The following is a 22,521-nucleotide window of genomic DNA, read 5'->3' on the forward strand; positions in this document are numbered from 1 at the left end:
GCAAGATAAACCGGTGAAAGCGCCTCGCATCAAGATCAAGGTTACAAAGAAACCCGCGAAGAAGAAAACCGCCGAGTCTCCTGACCTGCCCAATGAGGAAGAACTTGATGATCTGGAATCAGAGGTAGAACTTGACTCTCTTGGTTCCTTTTTCATACACCTCATTGACAATGATCATTATCAGGATGATGCGGAAGCCAGTCACGCTGGTGATGTAGAGGTAACTATTCCTTCTTCCGACTCAGATCCTGTGCCAACACCAAAAACCCGTCAAGCAGTCCGGAAAGTAAAATTTTCACACCCTCTTGCTTATTCGGATCCGCACTTTCTTTTGAAGACACAGCAGCATGAAGCTCGCCATACAACCCGGCATAGCGGCCAAGTGGTGACCTCCTCCGGTTTACCGAACTCTCCGGACGATCACAACATTCATAATCATCATAAGCTAGCTTCTAGGGTTTAGCCTCTACGATCTCGTGGTAGATCAACTCTTGTAACACTCATATCATCAATATCAATCAAGCAGGAAGTAGGGTTTTACCTCCATCGAGAGGGCCCGAACCTGGGTAAACATTGTGTCTCTTAACTCCTATTACCATTAGCCTTAGATGCATAGATCGGGATCCCCTACCCGAGATCCGCCGGTTTTGACACCGACAATTAGCACTTCCCAAGGAAGTGTGAACTCCGGGGTAAAATCCCCATCCTCGACACACTTGTGGTTAATCCTTCATGCATTTTAGTTTGCTTTGTATGCTCGTGGGCTTGCTAATTAGTTTGTTGCCCTAGGCTACATTGCTTTGAGCTTGCTTGCCATATAGGTTGTGTTTATCTAATTGCATATCCAGAGACTCCTATTCACACACCCCCTCTAGTGGACCGTATTGATCCTTTCAATTTGTATCATACTACTTCTCCGGAGCAGGAGTCGGAGGCGCCGTACTACTCGACGCTCGCGACGACCCGCGCGAGGTCGGTGAGATGGCCAGCGTGCGGCGACGGCAGCGGTACTCGGGGGAGAGCTCGGGCCCACAAAGAAATTGGTTGTCAATAAACTTATAACATACCCTAGATTCGCTTCTCTGTCTATCATCCGTCGTGCCAGACCGCCGCCACAATCAGTCCCCAACGCCTCACACAAAACCACGGTAGGATGCCGATCTGGCTGGACCCTCGCCGTATTAGCCATCCCCGACCTCGCCGTGGCCAGTCATGGCTGGATCCTCCCCGCCTAACCGTACCCAAGCTTGTCGTGGCTCGATCTCGCTCGACGAAGTGAGGCGACGGTATGAACCGACCAGCAGAGGGAGAGAGGGAGGTACCCGCGGTGGTGGCGGCGCCCGGCGAGAGTATATAGCAAAAACCTACCACATTACAGGCTTTCGTTCCAAAAAATTACCATTTTTTTTAATTTTTCAAAAAACTACCACAAAAGTGGTGGGCTGTTCCAAAAAACCTAAGTGACTGAATGGTTATTATCATAATCTAGATTATAACATGGAGGGCCCGCTCGTTAGCTTCACGTGGCAAAAAAGTCAACAACGTTATGTAAACAGTTAGTTGACCGTTAGACTTGGTGGGGCCCACATGTCATCTTCTTCTCCTCCTTCCTTTTCTTCTTTGTCCCGTTGAGCAGCCCTGCCGACCCACCCTTGCCACCTGAGCACCACACCGTTGAGCAGCCCCACCCCCACCGCCTCAGCACCACGTCGGCGAGCAGCCCCACCCCCACCCCAGTCGTCGATGCATCCGGGTGCTCTTCGCCGCTGTGTGCTGCTCGAGCCACCGCGCCCAGGAGCTTGGGCAGCCGCGAGCCAGCCACACCTTGGAGCTCAGGCCACCGCACCCAAGAGCTCACGCCCACCAGCACACAGGGCGCTCACCGGCGCCCGCCCCACCATCGACTGAGCGATGGATGGATCCCCCCTTCCCCACTCGTGACTCGTGGACACATGAGCCGTCGCACATGGATGTGGTTGGCAAGCTTCTCCGGCGTCCTCGGCTCTAGCGAGTTCGTTGCCGGTGGGACCTGATTGGATATATATTTTTGGAAAGGACCTGATTGGTTTTTTATAAAAATTACAAGGACCAGATTGCTATCAATTTTTTTAGGGACCTGGTTGCATTTTAGAAATATGTGGGGCCGACCTGTCATAACATGTCAACGGTGAACTTAGCAGTCAAATCTAACAGTCAACCTGACGGGTGGGCCAGACATGTCATAATATTGCTTAAATTTTAACGGTTCAGTCACTTGGATTTTTTTGGAACAGCCAACCAATTTTGTGATATTTTTTTTAATTAAAAAATGGTAATTTTTCGAAACGATAGTACTCCGCCCGGCGACCATCTGGTTCTGATCCGGCCGCGTCCGGCGAAACATGTGGAATCATATTGGCAACCAATAGACGTATTGGTTCATTATATGTTCATTCAAGACACTTTCGATTTGGTTGTAAAAGTATTTTATTAGAGACAATTTTGATTGGGTTGTAAAACTATTTTTATTTTCAGACAATTAATATTTGAACATGCAAACTAGTCTTGAACATTGAAATATGAATAAATGGGCATTTTTGGCCGTGGCGGACAGGATGGAGCCAAAGGATGCATCCGCTCGTTGGGTACACGTCCACCGCATCTCAGGACAACCCCACAGACGATCCTATTGCCCTATCCAAATGGACAGAATCCGGACAAAACGGACGTCGGTTTGTAATCGTGCGCTGGAGTTGGCCTGGCAAACTGAGCCCAAGATGGCCTTTTTTTAGGGAAAGCCCAAGATGGCCTAAGAGAGGCTTCGCTACCGGCGGGCCCGCCAAGAAATTGGTTGTAAATAAACTTAGGGCGACGCTAGGCGCCGGCGCACCGGCCGAAGTTTCGGCCGGTCCGCTGCCAGGCGTTGGATCCTGTACAAATAAACGGTCTGGATAGCGCGATTGAGTCGTCTTCTCTCTTCCACACACGCGTGAAGAAAAAAGAAAAAAGGGAGATCTCCATGCTCGCCGCCTGTCTCGCGCAATCCATGCTTGCCGGCCACCCTGCGCCGCCCGCGCTCGAACCCGTGCTCCCCGGCCATCCTCGCGCCGTCCGCATCCGCGCCTGTGCTCGCCCACCCTCGCGCCGTCCGCATCCGCGCCTGTGCTCGCCCACCCTCGCGCCGTCCGTGCTCGCGCCCATGCTCGCCGGCCACACTCGCGCCGTCCGTGCTCGTGCCCATGTTTGCCGGCCACCCCCGCGCTCGCGCCCATGCTTGCCGGCCACCCCCGCGCCGCCCGTGCTTGCCGGCCACCCCCGCCCGCGGCTAATCTTCGCCGAGCCTGCAGAAACACCATGAAAAAAAGGATGTAGCTAATCTTCGTCATGAATGGACGTAGCAAAAACATTTGCCGGTTGTAGCAAAATCGACGACGCTTCCAGCAAAAAATCCAAAGATGATAGTAGAACAAATAGGTGCTAGTTCCAGCAAAAACTAAGACAATGGTAGCAAAAAAATCATTTGGTTCCAGCAAAACTCAAAGACAGTGGTAGCAAAAAAATCATTTGGTTGCAGCAAAAAGCAAAGCAATGGTACCAAAAAAAAGAGTACTGGATCTTGCAAAATTCAGAGACGATGGTATTACCAAGTAGCAAAAATTACCGTCAGTAGCAGCAAAACACATCTCTGTTTCCAGCAAAACAACATCTTGGTTCCAGCAAGATTCAGAGACGATGGTAGTACCATGTAGCAAAAATTACCGTCGGTGGCAGCAAAACACATCTATGTTTCCAGCAAAACAAACATCTTGGTTCCAACAAAATTCACCGCTGGCACCAATTCGAGCAAAGGAAACACCAGTTCCAACAAAAAATTCCTCCCATAGCAGAAAACATATCACTGGTTCCAGCAAAAATAGAACTTGGTTCCAGCAGAAAATCACCGCCGACACCGATCCAAGGAAAAAGAACACACCAGTTCCAGCAAAAATTACAGCTGGTAGCAGCAAAAAACACCACGGGTTCCAGCATCCCTGATGTCACCGTTTCCAGCGCCGCCGCATCCCGCAGGTGGCCGTCGCCGGTCGCAGCTCCTAGACGGCCGGTTGCAGCTTCCCACAAACCGATTGCAGCAAAAAAGTGAGGACCTCCGAAGTAGCAGGCACGGCTGCTGATCTGCTGGTGGCCGCTTCGGCTCCACGGCAACGCTCGCGGCGGTGGCACACCAAATGACAGCTGAGTAATAAGAGGTGGAGCGGTGGGAGCAGCGGCGTCACAGGAGGTGGAAGAAAAAGATGGATGTGGATTGATTGTGTGGCCAGCAGCACCCGTGAGAGAGGATAAGGGAAGTGGGCGGTTGTGAGTGGACGCGTGGCTCTCGTACATGAGCGTACGCGCGTGACTGAGCGAGTAGACCGGCCGAAGCTTCGGCCGGTCCGCCGGATTTAAACGTTTCCCATAAACTTATACCATACCCTATATTCTCTTCTCTGTCCTCTCATCCGCCGTGCGTGACCGCCGCCGCGAATCGTCCCCAACGCCGATCTGGCTGGACCCTCGCCGTATTAGCCGTCCCCGACCTCGCCGTGGCCAGTCATGGCCGGATCCTCCCCGCCTAACCGTACCCGAGCTCGCCGTGGCTCGATCTCGCCCGACGAAGTGAGGCGACGGTATGAACCGACCGGCAGAGGGAGGAAGGGAGGTACCTGCGGTGGTGGCGGCGGCGCCCGGCGACCATCTGGTTCTGATTCGGCCGCGTCCGGCTCCTATTCAATGTCAGGTAGATCTGATTCGATCGCGTCCGACACGGAATCCGGGTCAGGTACGCAATCTTGCCTCCGAATTCGACTACAATTGGGCTCAAGCCCCAAGCACAACAAAAGATCCAGTCTTTAGGCCTCTATATATACTGCTTGCAGACAGAGGGAGCAGCAGATCGAAAAAAACCAGGATGTCTAAGCGGCTCCAGGGAGAGGAGATACAGGCAAACTGCGCCCGCAAAAGGTCACGACGTTCTGATCAGAAGCACCTCTATCTGGTACTGGATGACTGGAAAGATGGGTTCAGCATTCACAAGATTGACGCCGACGACGATGACGCGGACCTTGGCCAGCCACCGGTCCTCCGGTTGGTGTCGCCGGCACCTGGTTTTCCAATGAGCTTTGCGGTCCTGGGCAGCAACATCGTCATCGTCACCAACCCATGCTGTGGTCAGGCTCCCACACTTTTCTATGATACGAAGAGAACAGGACTCGCCGTCGGCCCTCCACTCCCCGGTCCACTGGTAGGTGACTTCCACACCTCCGTGGCCACTGCGGATATGCTGTATGCGCTGAGTTTTCACCATAGGAATCAGCAGCACTCCTTTGAGGTGATGTCTTGGGAATCTCCAAATCCTCGTACCATGAGCTGGTCATGGAGAAGCGTGCCCTCACCACCCCCGTTCGAGGAGGATGAATGGATCACCTCCTACGCCGTGCACCCTGATGGACACACCATCTTCATGTCTGGGGTCAACAAGTACAATCTCAAACGCCGGACCTTCTCTTTCGACACCAAGTACTGTGAGTGGAGGTTTCATGGGGAATGGGCCTTGCCTTTCCAAGGCCAGGGCTACTATGACAACACGCTGGACGGATGGGTTGGCCTTCATGAGGATGGCTACATCTGCGCCTGCCAAGTCGCCCCCCGCAGCCGCGCAAGTACCATACAACAGCCCGAGTGGAAGGTTGTCAAGGGGAAGTTGTTCCACAAGGTCCCGGAGAGGAAACGAGCGGCCTCGTGTGCCACTCTAACATACATGGGCAATGCCAGATTTTGCCTTGTGGAGTGTGTGGTGCGTGAGGAAGTGGAGTATGAGGATGCCTTTGGTCATTGTGATGGTTGCATGCTCCTTATGACCAAGTTTGGCCTCAACTACTCTCATAATGGAGAGTTGCAGACCATCAATCGCACCACCAACTCCTATGTGTTGTCCAAGCATATCACCGGGTTTTCACCTGTAGCGTTCTGGATGTAGGAACACTAGCTGGCTGGCTGGCTTAGCTGTACGCAATGGATGCTATGTCTGTTTCGAGTTTCTCGATGTATATTATGATTTGCATCAATGAAAAATTAGTTCGTGGCAATCTTGTCGAACCAGTTTATCTTTGTTTTTACATGTCTGTCTGTCCAGAAAACTCTTGAAATGTCAATAGGTTTCAGGAACTAAAACACATGCAAATCATACTAAATGTGGATGGCAGAATTCAAATATATTTTCATTTTCAGCATATGAACAGCAAAAGTATTTCGTCGCTACAGAAAAGAAATGATAAGTTTACAAACCAACTTGGCCGGTAATTGTGTAGGTCTCTTCAGCTTGATACTTTGTTTCTCTCTAAAACAGATACAGTCTGATCATCTCTTCCAGAACAGGTCTGAAGATGATATTGCAGCTAGAGGTTCATTGTCTCCACCAACGTAGAATTTTGGTCGGTTTCCATCCTTGTTTCCATCCACCTATGAAGCATGAGGTGTCTTTAATTAATCTCCTGCTCCAGGAATCCAGGTATGCCTTGCTTGGCGATTTAATTTGCTTCTGCGGCCTGATTCATAATTAGGTATATCCCTGCTGAGTATGTGTTCAGTTCAATTGCCGAAAAAGGGGAAAGTCTAAAGCATCACTTATTTTGGAACATAGGGGCTATATCACACTTGATCTATCTCGTGATATTGTGGCTGACCTAGTTGTTTATACATCCTTCCTGTTGGATTTTTTAGACCATAAGTTGGTTGTATTGGTTGTGTTGGCCTCAAATGGTGCAGAAAAAGGTAGATGCCGAGTCAAATTATTGGTGCTCGTGATTTTTCTTTACCAGTGACTCTGGTTACATCAAGTTTTTGGTGTTGTTGCGTCTAAAAAAGAAGTTTTTGGTGTTGCCAAAATTACAATTGGTATAACATGTGCAGCTTTTCTAGGTTGTTCTGAGTTCCTTGTAGCTCAAAATAATAAACGGATATATTCGCCCCATCTTTCTTGTATTTTTTTCAATTTGAAGAGATGGAATATTTGTGTCCCTTGCAAACACTAATGCTTCTCACCCTTAATTACTACTCCCTCCGTTCCTAAATATTTGTCTTTCTAGAGATTTCAACAAATGACAACATACGAAGCAAAATGAGTGAATCTACACTCTAGAATATGTCTATATACATCCGTATGTGGTAGTCCATTTAAAATCTCTAAAAAGACAAATATTTAGGAACGGAGGGAGTAGTATGCATGGTTGATGCTGATATGTATTCAGCTCAGGGTTTGATAGTGGCAGATTCTGACTATTCCATGTAATAGTAGGTAATGGGAATGCTTAGTTCTATAGCAGGGGTGACCCTATTCCAATGGGCAATTCGGGCAGATCCTACTGTTTGGACCAGTCCTACATTGAAGCCTTCCAGCTAGGATGATCATCTCCTACCCTTGGAGCTAGGCCTTTTGACCTTTTTAAAATCTACATGTTTAGCTCCTGCTGCTCTTGCTGCCATAACAAAACGGCACCTTTTAGGACTCTGATGGTTGGTGCTTGAAAACTGAACATGTAGCAGTTAGGACTCAATTTCCAACCTGGTGGGTAGTAGTCAAATGCCACTTTTAGCTGCTCGCTCACTATTAGGATCTTAAATTCTTAATTGTTGGTTTCGCAACTGAATATGATATTCCATACGATAACTGAGGAGCAGACTTTTAGAGTTGAGATTTCTACAGTAATGCTCTAATGGTCAGTTGTTTCTAATATTTTATTTAGTGTACCCGACTTACTGCTGCCTGAAAACTGAATATTAGGCTACCTTTAGCTGCATCTATGATTGATGATTAGTTGCTAACAAACTATAATTATGCTCTGATCATCCTCACATTTTTCATAACTTGCACTCCCTATGTAAACTAATATAAGAGCGTTTAGATCACTACTTCAATACTCTAAATGCTCTAAATTAGTTTACGGAGGGAGTACTAGTTATTTGAGTTAACTAGATAAATCCCCCGCGCGTTGCTGCGGGAGTTTATAGAGATAAAAATTAGATGAAGAGTGAGGAAGCTATGCGGAGCAAAATATACATGATCAGCATAAAGGTGCCAATTTAAATGGGAATGAGAAAATACACTTTAATGTGGAGAGTGAGGAAGCCTATGGAGAGCAAAAGTGAAATGGCCATCATAAAGATGCCAATTTGAATGGGAATGAGAAAAGACACTTCAATGTTGTTTCTGTATAATAAAAATTCGCCCCCACGCACATAAAGCACAAACTGTGATCAGAGTGAGAAAAAACATAGATATTGAAACAACAATGCTCTAACCTTGGCTCGAACATTAGGGGGTTGACTCTGTGTGTGCAGATCCTCTAAATGCAGAGGCGTCGAACCTTCGTGGACGTAATCCTTGTGTCATATAAATACAGCGCTGCAGCCCTTTGACTTTGTTATAAAATTAGCAAACTGAATAAACTAAGTTCTGCATCTCGCCATTTGCTTTCAACATTCAGATCAATGTTCTATGAAAGATAATCTACATTTTACTGCCAGCTAACATTCTGAAACTTGTGCTCTAGCAAGAAGTTACAAAGTTCTGAAATATGTTATTGTTGTTCCATATGTTCTATGACAAAAACTTAATAACTTCTGGACTGCACCTGTTGTATCATCCCTTTACATATTTTGGTGATTCAGAGGTCATCTTTTGCCTACAAGTTTTCGTCAATAAGAAGTATAGACCATTTAAGCACGCACGACTGACTGAATATAGCAGTTGAAACTCAAGTGCAAATGAAGCGTACCATCAACAGGTAACTATAACTTGTAAGGAACCCGTAACCTTTGGAATCATTTGGAATTCTCCCATAATCTCACTCTGCTATTGAACCAAATCGTGATGTGTTGCTCCTTGCAAATAAAACAAAAAGATCAATAAAGTAAATACTCACCGTGGCTTGATTTCCATTCTTATTTAAGATTGCACCAGTACCTTTTTCCATTGGATGATCAACTACAATGTTTGGCATGGCTGAAAGGAGAGAATGATGGGAGCGCTGACCTGCTGCGGTAATCTGCTTGCAACGACAACTTTCCTTAGTTTTGCGGTGATCACAGGTGTACCTTTATTTTGAGGGCAAAGGCGAAGTGCCAAGACTAAATCATGCTTTTGCACGCAGAGGAAGACAGCAGTAGTCATGATTTCCCGTCGTGCATAGAGTGGGGGCAAACCATGAAGGCACGCCACCTCTAACATGACTTGTTAGATGATCAGGTTGTGCCACAGAAGAATACAAATTCTAGTTGGACCAGTAACATTCGTACCAACGCAAATATACTGTCTTGTGATGCGATATGAGAGGCAAACCTGTTTTTAGTTGGACATTTTGTCAAACACGTGCAGACTGCTTGATTGCAAATATATATATCCCAATAATTGGATGGAAGAGGGTTGAGAGGGAGGGAGACAAACCTGTGTGCGCTAAAAAAAGGTTGTCTAAGCCCAGGTTCGAACTGGGGACCTTTAGTGTGTGAGACTAACGTGATAACCAACTACACCACCCAGACAAGTAGTTTTCTTTTGCCAGGTGCTGCTATATTACCAACTGACGTTTAAACCAAATAATTATGTTGGTAAATTCTTTACAGTGTTATAAAGGATTAAACCTCAATAGCTTCCCTGGATTATTTAACATACCCCCTAGATTTTATTTACTCTGCATATTTTCTTTTTGTCCTAATCCATACTACTTTACAATATAATAAAGTTTGGCCAAGTTTATAGTAAAAATTTATGAGCATTTATAATACGGAATTAATACCACTAGATTCATCATTGAATATATACTCATATTATATATATTTGTCATTATAAATTTTAATATTAATTTTTTTATAAACTTTCAAACTTATAAAAGTAAAGTTTCTCTTAGGACAAAACTAAAATGCAAAGTAAATAAAAAAAGATGGAGTACTAGAGTGGTGAGAAACCTAACTGAAACATATGAGTTGCAACATTGCACAAATAACAGATAAAAAATGGACTTTGGAGCTATTTAAATTTGTGCAATGAATATGCCTCTTCTTTCGCAATATAGTGGTCAAACACACAAAAAAACGACATTCACTTCCTGACATAACATCTATGTTATAAGGGACCATGGTGCACGTTGCTTAGATGAAGAGAGCTGAGAGAAGGAGATACGTAAGAATTTTCATCCATTTTCCAATGAATTTCCGTAAAATACATGTGCATGGATCACAACGTAGATGGACGGCGGCAGGCGTTTCCGCACGTGTGTGCCCCTGTTAATTTTTTGCAACATCCAAAATCATGCATCATGTGTGCGTCCACGCTTGCTTCGCTTCATTCAATCGCTACACTCTCTCCTCCATGCCGGCGAGGGGCAACAACGGCGCACGCGTGCAGGATTCAATGCATTGGTGTTTACATGAGGTGCTTGTTGGGGAACGTAGTAATTTCAAAAAAAATTCTACGCACACGCAAGATCATGGTGATGATATAGCAACGAGAGGGGAGAGTGTTCGTCCACGTACCCTCGTAGACCGTAAGCGGAAACGTTAGCACAACGCGGTTGATGTAGTCGTACGTCTTCACGATCCGACCGATCCAAGCACCGAACGTACGGGGCCTCCGAGTTCAGCACACGTTCAGCTCGATGACGATCTCCGGCCCTCCGATCCAGCAAAGGCTCTGGAGATGAGTTCCGTCAGCACGACGGCGTGGTGACGATGATGATGTTCTACCGGCGCAGGGCTTCGCCTAAGCTCCGCGACGATATGACCGAGGTGGAATCTGGTGGAAGGGGGCACCGCACACGGCTAAGGAACGATCCGTAGATCAACTTGTGTGTCTATGGGGTGCCCACCGCCCCCGTATATAAAGGAGCCAAGGGGGAGGAGGCCGCCGGCCTAGGGGTGTTGGAAATATGCCCTAGAGGCAATAATAAAAGTATTATTATATTTCATTGTTCATGATAATTGTCTTTTATTCATGCTATAACTGTATTATCCGGAAATCGTAATACACGTGTGAATACATAGACCACCATATGTCCCTAGTGAGCCTCTAGTTGACTAGCTCGTTATGATCAACAGATAGTCATGGTTTCCTGGCTATGGACATTGGATGTCGTTGATAACGGGATCACATCATTAGGAGAATGATGTGATGGACAAGACCCAATCCTAAGCATAGCACAAAGATCGTGTAGTTCGTTTGCTAGAGCTTTGCCAATGTCAAGTATCTCTTCCTTCGACCATGAGATCGTGTAACTCCTGGATACCGTAGGAGTGCTTTGGGTGTATCAAACGTCACAACGTAACTGGGTGACTATAAAGGTGCACTACAGGTATCTCCGAAAGTGTCTATTGGGTTGACACGGATCGAGACTAGGATTTGTCACTTCGTATGACGGAGAGGTATCTCTGGGCCCACTCGGTAATGCATCATCATAATGAGCTCAAGGTGACCAAGGTGTTGGCCACGGGATCATGCATTACGGTACGAGTAAAGTGACTTGCCGGTAACGAGACTGAACAAGGTATTGGGATATCGACGATCGAGTCTCGGGCAAGTAACGTACCGATTGACAAAGGGAATTGTATACAGGGTTTGATCGAATCCTCGACATCGTGGTTCATCCGATGACAACATCGAGGAGCATGTGGGAGCCAACATGGGTATCCAGATCCCGCTGTTGGTTATTGACCTGAGAGCGTCTCGGTCATGTCTGCATGTCTCCCGAACCCGTAGGGTCTACACACTTAAGGTTCGCTGACGCTAGGGTTATTAGGAAGACTTGTATGTGATTACCGAATGTTGTTCGGAGTCCCGGATGAGATCCCGGACGTCATGAGGAGTTCCGGAAGGGTCCGGAGGTAAAGATTTATATATGGGAAGTTGTCAAACGGACACCGGAAAGTTTCGGGAGCATACCGGTATTGTACCGGGGCCACCGGAAGGGTTCCGGAGGTCCATCGGGTGGGGCCACCCCTCCCGGGGGACCACATGGGCTACGTGGGGCAGGGAGCCAGCCCCTAGTGGGCTGGGCGCGCCTCCCCACCTAGGCCCATGCGGCTAGGACAAGGGAGGGGGAAACCCTAAAGGGGGCGCCCCCTGGCTTGGGGGGCAAGCCACCCCTCTTCCCCTCTCCCTTTGGCCGCCGCCCCCCCTAGGGTTTTCCCTAGAGGGCCGGCCCCCCTTGCCCCCTTCCCCTATATATAGAGGGGTAAGGGGAGGGCTGCAACACACAAGCCAAGGCGCAGCCCCTCCCCTCCCCAACACCTCTCCTCCTCCGTACGCGCTTGGTGAAGCCCTGTCGGAGTACTGCTGCACCAACTACACCACGCCGTCGTGCTGCCGTTGGAGCGATCTTCCTCAACCTCTCCTCCCCCCTTGCTGGATCAAGAAGGAGGAGACGTCTCCCGTCCCGTACGTGTGTTGAACGCGGAGGTGTTGTCCGTTCAGTACTTGGTCATCGGTGATCCGAATCACGTCGAGTACGACTCCATCATCACCATCCCCTTGAACACTTCCGCACGCGATCTACAAGTGGTATGTAGATGCAAACTCACTCCCTTGACTCGTTGCTTAGATGAACTCATAGATGGATCTTGGTGAAACCGTAGGAAAAATTTTAATTTTCTGCAACGTTCCCCAACAGTGGCATCATGAGCTAGGTCTATGCGTAGTTCTCTTTGCACGAGTAGAACACAATTCTGTTGTGGGCGTGGATCTTATCAACTTGCTTGCCTCTACTAGTCTTTTCTTGCTTCAACGGTATTGTGGGATGAAGCGGCCCGGACCAACCTTACACGTACGCTTACGTGAGACCGGTTCCACCGACTGACATGCTCTAGTTGCATAAGGTGGCTGGCGGGTGTCTGTCTCTCGCACTTTAGTTGGAGCGGATTCGATGAAAAGGGCCCTTATGAAGGGTAAATAGAAGTTGACAAAATCACGTTGTGGTTATTCGTAGGTAAGAAAATATTCTTGCTAGAACCCAATTGCAGCCACGTAAAAGATGCAACAACAATTAGAGGACGTCTAACTTGTTTTTGCAGCGATTGATCATGTGATGTGATATGGCCAGAAGTTGTGATGAATGTTGAATTGTGATGTATGAGATCATGTTCTTGTAATAGGATTCACGACTTGCATGTCGATGAGTATGACAACCGGCAGGAGCCATAGGAGTTGTCTTTATTTTTTTTGTATGACCTGCGTGTCATTGAAGAACGCCATGTAACTTACTTTACTTTATTGCTAAACGCGTTAGCTATAGAAGTAGAAGTAGTCGTTGGCGTGACAACTTCATGAAGACACGATGATGGAGATCATGATGATGGAGATCATGGTGTCAAGCCGGTGACAAGATGATCATGGAGCCCCGAAGATGGAGATCAATGGAGCTATATGATATTGGCCATATCATGTCACAACTATATAATTGCATGTGATCTTTATTATGTTTATGCATCTTGTTTACTTAGGACGACGGTAGTAAATAAGATGATCCCTTACAAAATTTCAAGAAGTGTTCTCCCCTAACTGTGCACCGTTGCTACAGTTCGTCGTTTCTAAGCACCACGTAATGATCGGGTGTGATGGATCCTTACGTTCACATACAACGGGTGTAAGACAGATTTACACAGCAAAAACACTTAGGGTTAACTTGATGAGCCTAGCATGTGCAGACATGGCCTCGGAACACGGAGACCAAAAGGTCGAACACGAGTCGTATGGAAGATACGATCAACATGAAGATGTTCACCGACGATGACTAGTCCGTCTCACGTGATGATCGGACACGGGCTAGTCGACTCGGATCATGTAACACTTAGATGACCAGAGGGATGTCTAATCTGAGTGGGAGTTCATAATTTGATTAGAACTTAATTATCATGAACTTAGTCTAAAACCTTTGCAAATATGTCTTGTAGATCAAATGGCCAACGCTCATGTCAACATGAACTTCAACGCGTTCCTAGAGAAAACCAAGCTGAAAGATGACGGCAGAAACTATACGGACTGGGTCCGGAACCTGAGGATCATCCTCATAGCTGCCAGGAAACAATATGTCCTAGAAGGACCGCTAGGTGAAGCTCCCGTCCCAGAGAACCAAGACATTATGAATGCTTGGCAAACTCGTGCTGATGATTACTCCCTCGTTCAGTGCGGCATGCTTTACAGCTTAGAACCGGGGCTCCAAAAACGTTTTGAGCATCACGGAGCATATGAGATGTTCGAAGAGCTGAAACTAGTTTTTCAAGCTCATGCCCGGGTCGAGAGATATGATGTCTCCGACAAGTTCTACAGTTATAAGATGGAGGAAAACAGTTCTGTTAGTGAGCACATCCTAAAGATGTCTGGGTTGCACAACCGTATGACCCAGCTGAACATTAACCTCCCAGATGAGGCGGTCATTGACAGAATCCTCTAGTCGCTCCCACCAAGCTACAAGAGCTTTGTGATGAACTACAACATGCAGGGAATGGAAAAGACCGTTCCTGAAGTGTTCTCGATGCTGAAGTCAGCAGAGGCTGAAATCAAGAAAGAACATCAAGTGTTGATGGTCAATAAGACCACTAAGTTCAAGAAGGGCAAGGGCAAGAAGAACTTCAAGAAGGACGGCAAGGATGTTGCCGCGCCTGGTAAGCCAGTTACCGGGAAGAAGTCAAAGAATGGACCCAAGCCTGAGACTGAGTGCTTTTATTGCAAGGGGAAGGGTCACTGGAAGCGGAACTGCCCCAAATACTTGGCGGATAAGAAGGCCGGCAACACCAAAGGTATATTTGATATACATGTAATTGATGTGTACCTTACCAGTACTCGTAGTAACTCCTGGGTATTTGATACCGGTGTCGTTGCTCATATTTGTAACTCACAGCAGGAGCTGCGGAATAAACGGAGACTGGCGAAGGACGAGGTGACGATGCGCGTCGGGAATGGTTCCAGAGTCGATGTGATCGCCGTCGGCACGCTACCTCTACATTTACCTACGGGATTAGTTTTGAACCTTAATAATTGTTATTTAGTGCCAAGTTTGAGCATGAACATTGTATCTGGATCTCGTTTAATACGAGATGACTACTCATTTAAGTCTGAGAATAATGGTTGTTCGATTTATATGAGAGATATGTTTTATGGTCATGCTCCGATGGTCAATGGTTTATTCTTAATGAATCTCGAGCGTAATATTACACATGTTCATAGTGTGGATACCAAAAGATGTAAAGTTGATAACGATAGTCCCACATACTTGTGGCACTGCCGCCTTGGTCACATTGGTGTCAAGCGCATGAAGAAGCTCCATGCTGATGGACTTTTGGAGTCTCTTGATTATGAATCATTTGACACATGCGAACTATGCCTCATGGGCAAAATGACCAAGACTCCGTTCTCCGGAACAATGGAGCGAGCAACCAACTTGTTGGAAATCATACATACCGATGTGTGTGGTCCAATGAGCATTGAGGCTCGCGGAGGATATCGTTATGTTCTCACTCTCACTGATGACTTGAGTAGATATGGGTATGTCTACTTAATGAAACACAAGTCTGAGACCTTCGAAAAGTTCAAGGAATTTCAGAATGAGGTAGAGAATCAACGTGACCGAAAGATAAAGTTCCTACGATCAGATCGTGGAGGAGAATACTTAAGTCACGAATTTGGTACACACTTAAAGAAATGTGGAATCGTTTCACAACTCACGCCGCCTGGAACACCTCAGCGAAACGGTGTGTCCGAACGTCGTAATCGCACTCTATTGGATATGGTGCGGTCTATGATGTCTCTTACCGATTTACCACTATCATTTTGGGGATACGCTCTAGAGACAGCTACATTCACTTTAAATAGGGCACCGTCTAAATCCGTTGAGACGACACCGTATGAATTATGGTTTGGGAAGAAACCTAAGCTGTCGTTTCTAAAAGTTTGGGGATGCGATGCTTATGTCAAGAAACTTCAACCTGAAAAGCTCGAACCCAAGTCGGAAAAATGCGTCTTCATAGGATACCCTAAGGAAACTGTCGGGTATACCTTCTACTTAAGATCCGAGGGCAAGATCTTTGTTGCCAAGAACGGATGCTTTCTGGAAAAAGAGTTTCTCTCGAAAGAAGTAAGTGGGAGGAAAGTAGAACTCGATGAAGTACTACCTCTCGAACGGGAAAGTGGTGCAGCTCAGGAAAATGTTCCTGTGATGCCCACACCAACCGAAGAGGAAAACAATGATGATGATCAAGGTACTTCGGATCAAGTTGCTACTGAGCTTCGTAGGTCCACAAGGACACGTTCCGCACCAGAATGGTACGGCAACCCTGTCCTGGAAATCATGTTGTTAGACAACGGTGAACCTTCGAACTATGAAGAAGCGATGGCGGGCCCAGATTCCAACAAATGGCTTGAAGCCATGAAATCCGAGATAGAATCCATGTATGAAAACAAAGTATGGACTTTGACAGACTTGCCCGATGATCGGCGAGCGATAGAAAACAAATGGATTTATAAGAAGAAGACGGACGCGGATGGTAATGTTACCATCTATAAAGCTCGACTTGTCGCTAAGGGTTATCGACAAGTTCAAGGGATTGACTACGACGAGACATTCTCTCCCGTAGCGAAGCTGAAGTCCGTCCGAATCATGTTAGCAATTGCCACATACTATGATTATGAGATATGGCAGATGGACGTCAAAACGGCATTCCTTAACGGACATCTTAAGGAAGAGCTGTATATGATGCAGCCGGAATGTTTTGTCGATCCTAAGAACGCTAACAAAGTATGCAAGCTCCAGCGATCCATTTATGGGCTGGTGCAAGCATCTCGGAGCTGGAATATTCGCTTTGATGAGATGATCAAAGCGTTTGGATTTATGCAGACTTATGGAGAAGCCCGCGTTTACAAGAAAGTGAGTGGGAGCTCTGTAGCATTTCTCATATTATATGTAGATGACACACTCTTGATGGGAAATAATATAGAATTTCTGGAAAGCATTAAGGCCTACTTGAACAAATGTTTTTCAATGAAGGACCTTGGAGAAGCTGCTTATATATTAGGCATTAAGATCTATAGAGATAGATCGAGACGCCTCATAGGTCTTTCACAAAGCACATACCTTGATAAGATTTTGAAAAGGTTCAAAATGGATCAGTCCAAGAAAGGGTTCTTGCCTATGTTACAAGGTGTGAGATTGAGCACGGCTCAGTCACCGACCACGGCAAAAGGTAAAGAAGAGATGAGTGTCATCCCCTATGCTTCAGCCATAGGATCTATTATGTATGCCATGCTGTGTACCAGACCTGATGTAAACCTTGCCGTAAGTTTGGTAGCAAGATACCAAAGTAATCCCGGCAAGGAACACTGGACAGCGGTCAAGAATATCCTGAAGTACCTGAAAAGGACAAAGGACATGTTTCTCGTTTATGGAGGAGACGAAGAGCTTGTCGTAAAGGGTTACATCGACGCTAGCTTCGACTCAGATCTGGATGACTCTAAGTCACAAACCGGATACGTGTATATGTTGAATGGTGGAGCAGTAAGCTGGTGCAGTTGCAAGCAGAGCGTCGTGGCGGGATCTACGTGTGAAGCGGAGTACATGGCTGCCTCGGAGGCAGCGCATGAAGCGATTTGGGTGAAGGAGTTCATCACCGACCTAGGAGTCATACCCAATGCGTCGGGGCCAATCAAACTCTTCTGTGACAACACTGGAGCTATTGCCCTTGCCAAGGAGCCCAGGTTTCACAAGAAGACCAGGCACATCAAGCGTCGTTTCAACTCCATCCGTGAAAATGTTCAAGATGGAGACATAGAAATTTGCAAAGTACATACGGATCTGAATGTCGCAGATCCGTTGACTAAACCTCTCTCGCGAGCAAAACATGATCAACACCAGAACTCTATGGGTGTTCGATTCATCACAATGTAACTAGATTGGTGACTCTAGTGCAAGTGGGAGACTGTTGGAAATATGCCCTAGAGGCAATAATAGAAGTATTATTATACTTCATTGTTCATGATAATTGTCTTTTATTCATGCTATAACTGTATTATCCGGAAATCGTAATACACGTGTGAATACATAGACCACCATATGTCCCTAGTGAGCCTCTAGTTGACTAGCTCGTTATGATCAACAGATAGTCATGGTTTCCTGGCTATGGACATTGGATGTCGTTGATAACGGGATCACATCATTAGGAGAATGATGTGATGGACAAGACCCAATCCTAAGCATAGCACAAAGATCGTGTAGTTCGTTTGCTAGAGCTTTGCCAATGTCAAGTATCTCTTCCTTCGACCATGAGATCGTGTAACTCCTGGATACCGTAGGAGTGCTTTGGGTGTATCAAACGTCACAACGTAACTGGGTGACTATAAAGGTGCACTACAGGTATCTCCGTAAGTGTCTATTGGGTTGACACGGATCGAGACTGGGATTTGTCACTTCGTATGACGGAGAGGTATCTCTGGGCCCACTCGGTACTGCATCATCATAATGAGCTCAAGGTGACCAAGGTGTTGGCCACGGGATCATGCATTATGGTACGAGTAAAGTGACTTGCCAGTAACGAGACTGAACAAGGTATTGGGATACCGATGATCGAGTCTCGGGCAAGTAACGTACCGATTGACAAAGGGAATTGTATACAGGGTTTGATCGAATCCTCGACATCGTGGTTCATCCGATGACAACATCGAGGAGCATGTGGGATCCAACATGGGTATCCAGATCCCGCTGTTGGTTATTGACCTGAGAGCGTCTCGGTCATGTCTGCATGGCTCCCGAACCCGTAGGGTCTACACACTTAAGGTTCGGTGACGCTAGGGTTATTAGGAAGACTTGTATGTGATTACCGAATGTTGTTCGGAGTCGCGGATGAGATCCCGGACATCATGAGGAGTTCCGGAAGGGTCCGGAGGTAAAGATTTATATATGGGAAGTTGTCAAACGGACACCGAAAAGTTTCGGGGGCATACCGGTATTGTACCGGGGCCACCGGAAGGGTTCCGGAGGTCCATCGGGTGGGGCCACCCCTCCCGGGGGACCACATGGGCTACGTGGGGCAGGGAGCCAGCCCCTAGTGGGCTGGGCGCGCCTCCCCACCTAGGCCCATGCGGCTAGGACAAGGGAGGGGGAAACCCTAAAGGGGGCGCCCCCCTGGCTTGGGGGGCAAGCCACCCCTCTTCCCCTCTCCCTTTGGCCGCCGCCCCCCCCCTAGGGTTTTCCCTAGAGGGCCGCCCCCCCTTTCCCCCTTCCCCTATATATAGAGGGGTGAGGGGAGGGCTGCAACACACAAGCCAAGGAGCAGCCCCTCCCCTCCCCAACACCTCTCCTCCTCCGTACGCGCTTGGCGAAGCCCTGTCGGAGTACTACTGCACCAACTACACCACGCCGTCGTGCTGCCGTTAGAGCGATCTTCCTCAACCTCTCCTCCCCCCTTGCTGGATCAAGAAGGAGGAGACGTCTCCCGTCCCGTACGTGTGTTGAACGCGGAGGTGCTGTCCGTTCAGTACTTGGTCATCGGTGATCCGAATCACGTCGAGTACGACTCCATCATCACCATCCCCTTGAACGCTTCCGCACGCGATCTACAAGTGGTATGTAGATGCAAACTCACTCCCTTGACTCGTTGCTTAGATGAACTCATAGATGGATCTTGGTGAAACCGTAGGAAAAATTTTAATTTTCTGCAACGTTCCCCAACAAGGGGGCGCGCCAAGGGGGGGAGTCCTACTCCCACCGGGAGTAGGACTCCCCTTTTCCAAGTAGGAGTAGGAGAGAAAGGGGAAAGAGGATGAAGAGGGGAAGGAAAGGGGGGGGGGGCGCCCCCTTCCCTTGTCCTATTCGGACTATGAGGGGGAGGGGCGCGCAGCCCCCTCCTGGTTCCTTCCTCTTCTCCCTCTTGGCCCATGTAGGCCCATTAACCCCCCGGGGGGTTCCGGTAACCTCCCGGTACTCCGGTAAAATGCCGATTTCACCCGGAACCATTCTGATGTCCAAACATAGGCTTCCAATATATCAATCTTTATGTCTCGACCATTCCGAGACTCCTCGTCATGTCCGTGATCACATCCGGGACTCCGAACAAACTTCGGTATATCAAAACTTATAAACTCATAATAAAACTGTCATCGAAACGTTAAGCGTGCGGACCCTACGGGTTCGAGAACTATGTAGACATGACCTAAAACCATTCTCGGTCAATAACCAATAGCGGGACCTGGATGCCCATATTGGTTCCTACATATTCTACGAAGATCTTTATCGGTCAAACCGCATAACAACATACGTTGTTCCCTTTGTCATCGGTATGTTACTTGCCCGAGATTCGATCGTCGGTATCCAATACCTAGTTCAATCTCGTTACCGGCAAGTCTCTTTACTCGTTCTGTAATATGTCATCTCACAACTAACTCATTAGTTATAATGCTTGCAAGGCTTAAGTGATGAGTATTACCGAGAGGGCCCAGAGATACCTCTCCGACAATCGGAGTGACAAAACCTAATCTCGAAATACGCCAACTCAACATGTACCTTCGGAGACACCTGTAGTACTCCTTTATAATCACCCAGTTACGTTGTGACGTTTGGTAGTACCCAAAGTGTTCCTCCGGTAAATGGGAGTTGCATAATTCTCATAGTTACAGGAACATGTATAAGTCATGAAGAAAGCAATAGCAGAATACTAAACGATCATGTGCTAAGCTAACGGAATGGGTCATGTCAATCACATCATTATCCTAATGATGTAATCCCATTAATCAAATGACAACACATGTCTATGGTTAGGAAACATAACCATCTTTGATTAATGAGCTAGTCAAGTAGAGGCATACTAGTGACTATAGTTTTGTCTATGTATTCACACATGTATCATGTTTCCGATTAATACAATTCTAGCATGAATAATAAACATTTATCATGATATAAGGAAATAAATAATAACTTTATTATTGCCTCTAGGGCATATTTCCTTCAGTCTCCCACTTGCACTAGAGTCAACAATCTAGATTACATAGTAATGATTCTAACACCCATGGAGTCTTGGTGCTGATCATGTTTTGCTTGTGAGAGAGGCTTAGTCAACGGGTCTGCAACATTCAGATCCGTATGTATCTTGCAAATCTCTATGTCTCCCACTTGGACTTGGTCCCGAATGGAATTGTAGCGTCTCTTGATGTGCTTGGTCCTCTTGTGAAATCTGGATTCCTTTGCCAAGGCAATTGCACCAGTATTGTCACAGAAGATCTTCATTGGTCCCGATGCACTAGGTATGACACCTAGATCAGAAATGAACTCCTTCATCCAGACTCCTTCATTTGCTGCTTCAGAAGCAGCTATGTACTCCGCTTCACATGTAGATCCCGCCACGACGCTTTGTTTAGAACTGCACCAACTTACAGCTCCACCGTTTAATATAAACACGTATCCGGTTTGCGATTTAGAATCGTCCGGATCAGTGTCAAAGCTTGCATCGACGTAACCTCTTACGACTAGCTCTTTGTCACCTCCATATACGAGAAGCATATACTTAGTCCTTTTCAGGTATTTCAGGATGTTCTTGACCGCTGTCCATTGATCCACTCCTGGATTACTTTGGTACCTTCCTGCTAAGCTTATTGCTAAGCATACGTCAGGTCTGGTACATAGCATTGCATACATGATAGAGCCTATGGCTGAAGCATAGGGAACATCTTTCATTTTCTCTCTATCTTCTGTTGTGGTCGGGCATTGAGTTTGACTCAACTTCACACCTTGTAGCACAGGCAAGAACCCTTTCTTTGCCTGATCCATTTTGAACTTTTTCAACATTTTGTCAAGGTATGTGCTTTGTGAAAGTCCTATTAAGCGTCTTGATCTATCTCTATAGATCTTGATGCCCAATATATAAGCAGCTTCACCAAGGTCTTTCATTGAAAAACTTTTATTCAAGTATCTCTTTATGCTATCCAGAAATTCTATATCATTTCCAATTAATAATATGTCATCTACATATAAAACTAGAAATGCTACAGAGCTCCCACTCACTTTCTTGTAAATACAGGCTTCTCCAAAAGTCTGTATGAAACCATATGCTTTGATCACACTATCAAAGCGTTTATTCCAACTCCGAGATGCTTGCACCAGTCCATAAATGGAACGCTGGAGCTTGCACACTTTGTTAGCACCTTTTGGATCAACGAAACCTTCCGGCTGCATCATATACAACTCTTCTTCTAGAAGTCCATTCAAGAATGCAGTCTTGACATCCATTTGCCAGATTTCATAATCATGAAATGCAGCAATAGCTAACATGATTCAGACAGACTTAAGCATCGCTACGGGTGAGAAAGTCTCATCGTAGTCAACCCCTTGAACTTGTCGAAAACCTTTCGCAACAAGTCGAGCTTTATAGACAGTTACATTACCATCAGCGTCAGTCTTCTTCTTAAAGATCCATTTATTCTCAATAGCTTGCCGATCATCGGACAAGTCAACCAAAGTCCATACTTTGTTTTCATACATG

At 46.7% G+C, this 22,521-nt stretch overlaps 2 protein-coding genes and 1 non-coding gene across 3 annotated transcripts; 1 reads left to right on the forward strand and 2 right to left on the reverse strand.

The window, feature by feature from the left end:
• Positions 1-2,619: 2,619 nt before the first annotated feature.
• On the reverse strand, positions 2,620-4,391 carry LOC119277918. The gene is made up of 2 exons (XM_037559267.1): positions 3,953-4,391; positions 2,620-3,320 (listed from the first exon to the last, which is right to left on the reverse strand). The coding sequence occupies exons 1-2, from the start codon at positions 4,360-4,362 to the stop codon at positions 3,305-3,307; spliced, it is 426 nt and encodes a 141-aa protein (XP_037415164.1). The 5' UTR covers positions 4,363-4,391; the 3' UTR covers positions 2,620-3,304.
• Positions 4,392-4,436: 45 nt separating this feature from the next.
• Positions 4,437-6,104, forward strand: LOC119277917. Its single transcript, XM_037559266.1, has 2 exons — positions 4,437-4,798; positions 4,896-6,104. The coding sequence occupies exons 1-2, from the start codon at positions 4,573-4,575 to the stop codon at positions 5,993-5,995; spliced, it is 1,326 nt and encodes a 441-aa protein (XP_037415163.1). The 5' UTR covers positions 4,437-4,572; the 3' UTR covers positions 5,996-6,104.
• A 3,377-nt stretch (positions 6,105-9,481) lies between these two features.
• On the reverse strand, positions 9,482-9,555 carry TRNAV-CAC. Its single transcript has one exon. It is a non-coding gene; the product is annotated as a tRNA-Val (tRNA).
• Positions 9,556-22,521: the final 12,966 nt, after the last annotated feature.

Source organism: Triticum dicoccoides, chromosome 3B, assembly GCF_002162155.2.
Source record: "Triticum dicoccoides isolate Atlit2015 ecotype Zavitan chromosome 3B, WEW_v2.0, whole genome shotgun sequence".
Taxonomy (NCBI): domain Eukaryota; kingdom Viridiplantae; phylum Streptophyta; class Magnoliopsida; order Poales; family Poaceae; genus Triticum; species Triticum dicoccoides.

Coding starts and splice junctions, on each gene's coding strand:
- LOC119277918 (XM_037559267.1), bottom strand. CDS start 4,362: ATGTACGAGAGCCACGCGTCCACTCACAACCGCCCACTTCCCTTATCC.
- LOC119277917 (XM_037559266.1), top strand. CDS start 4,573: ATGGCCGGATCCTCCCCGCCTAACCGTACCCGAGCTCGCCGTGGCTCG. Junction 4,799..4,895: donor CGACACGGAATCCGGGTCAG/GTACGCAATCTT, acceptor TACTGCTTGCAG/ACAGAGGGAGCAGCAGATCG.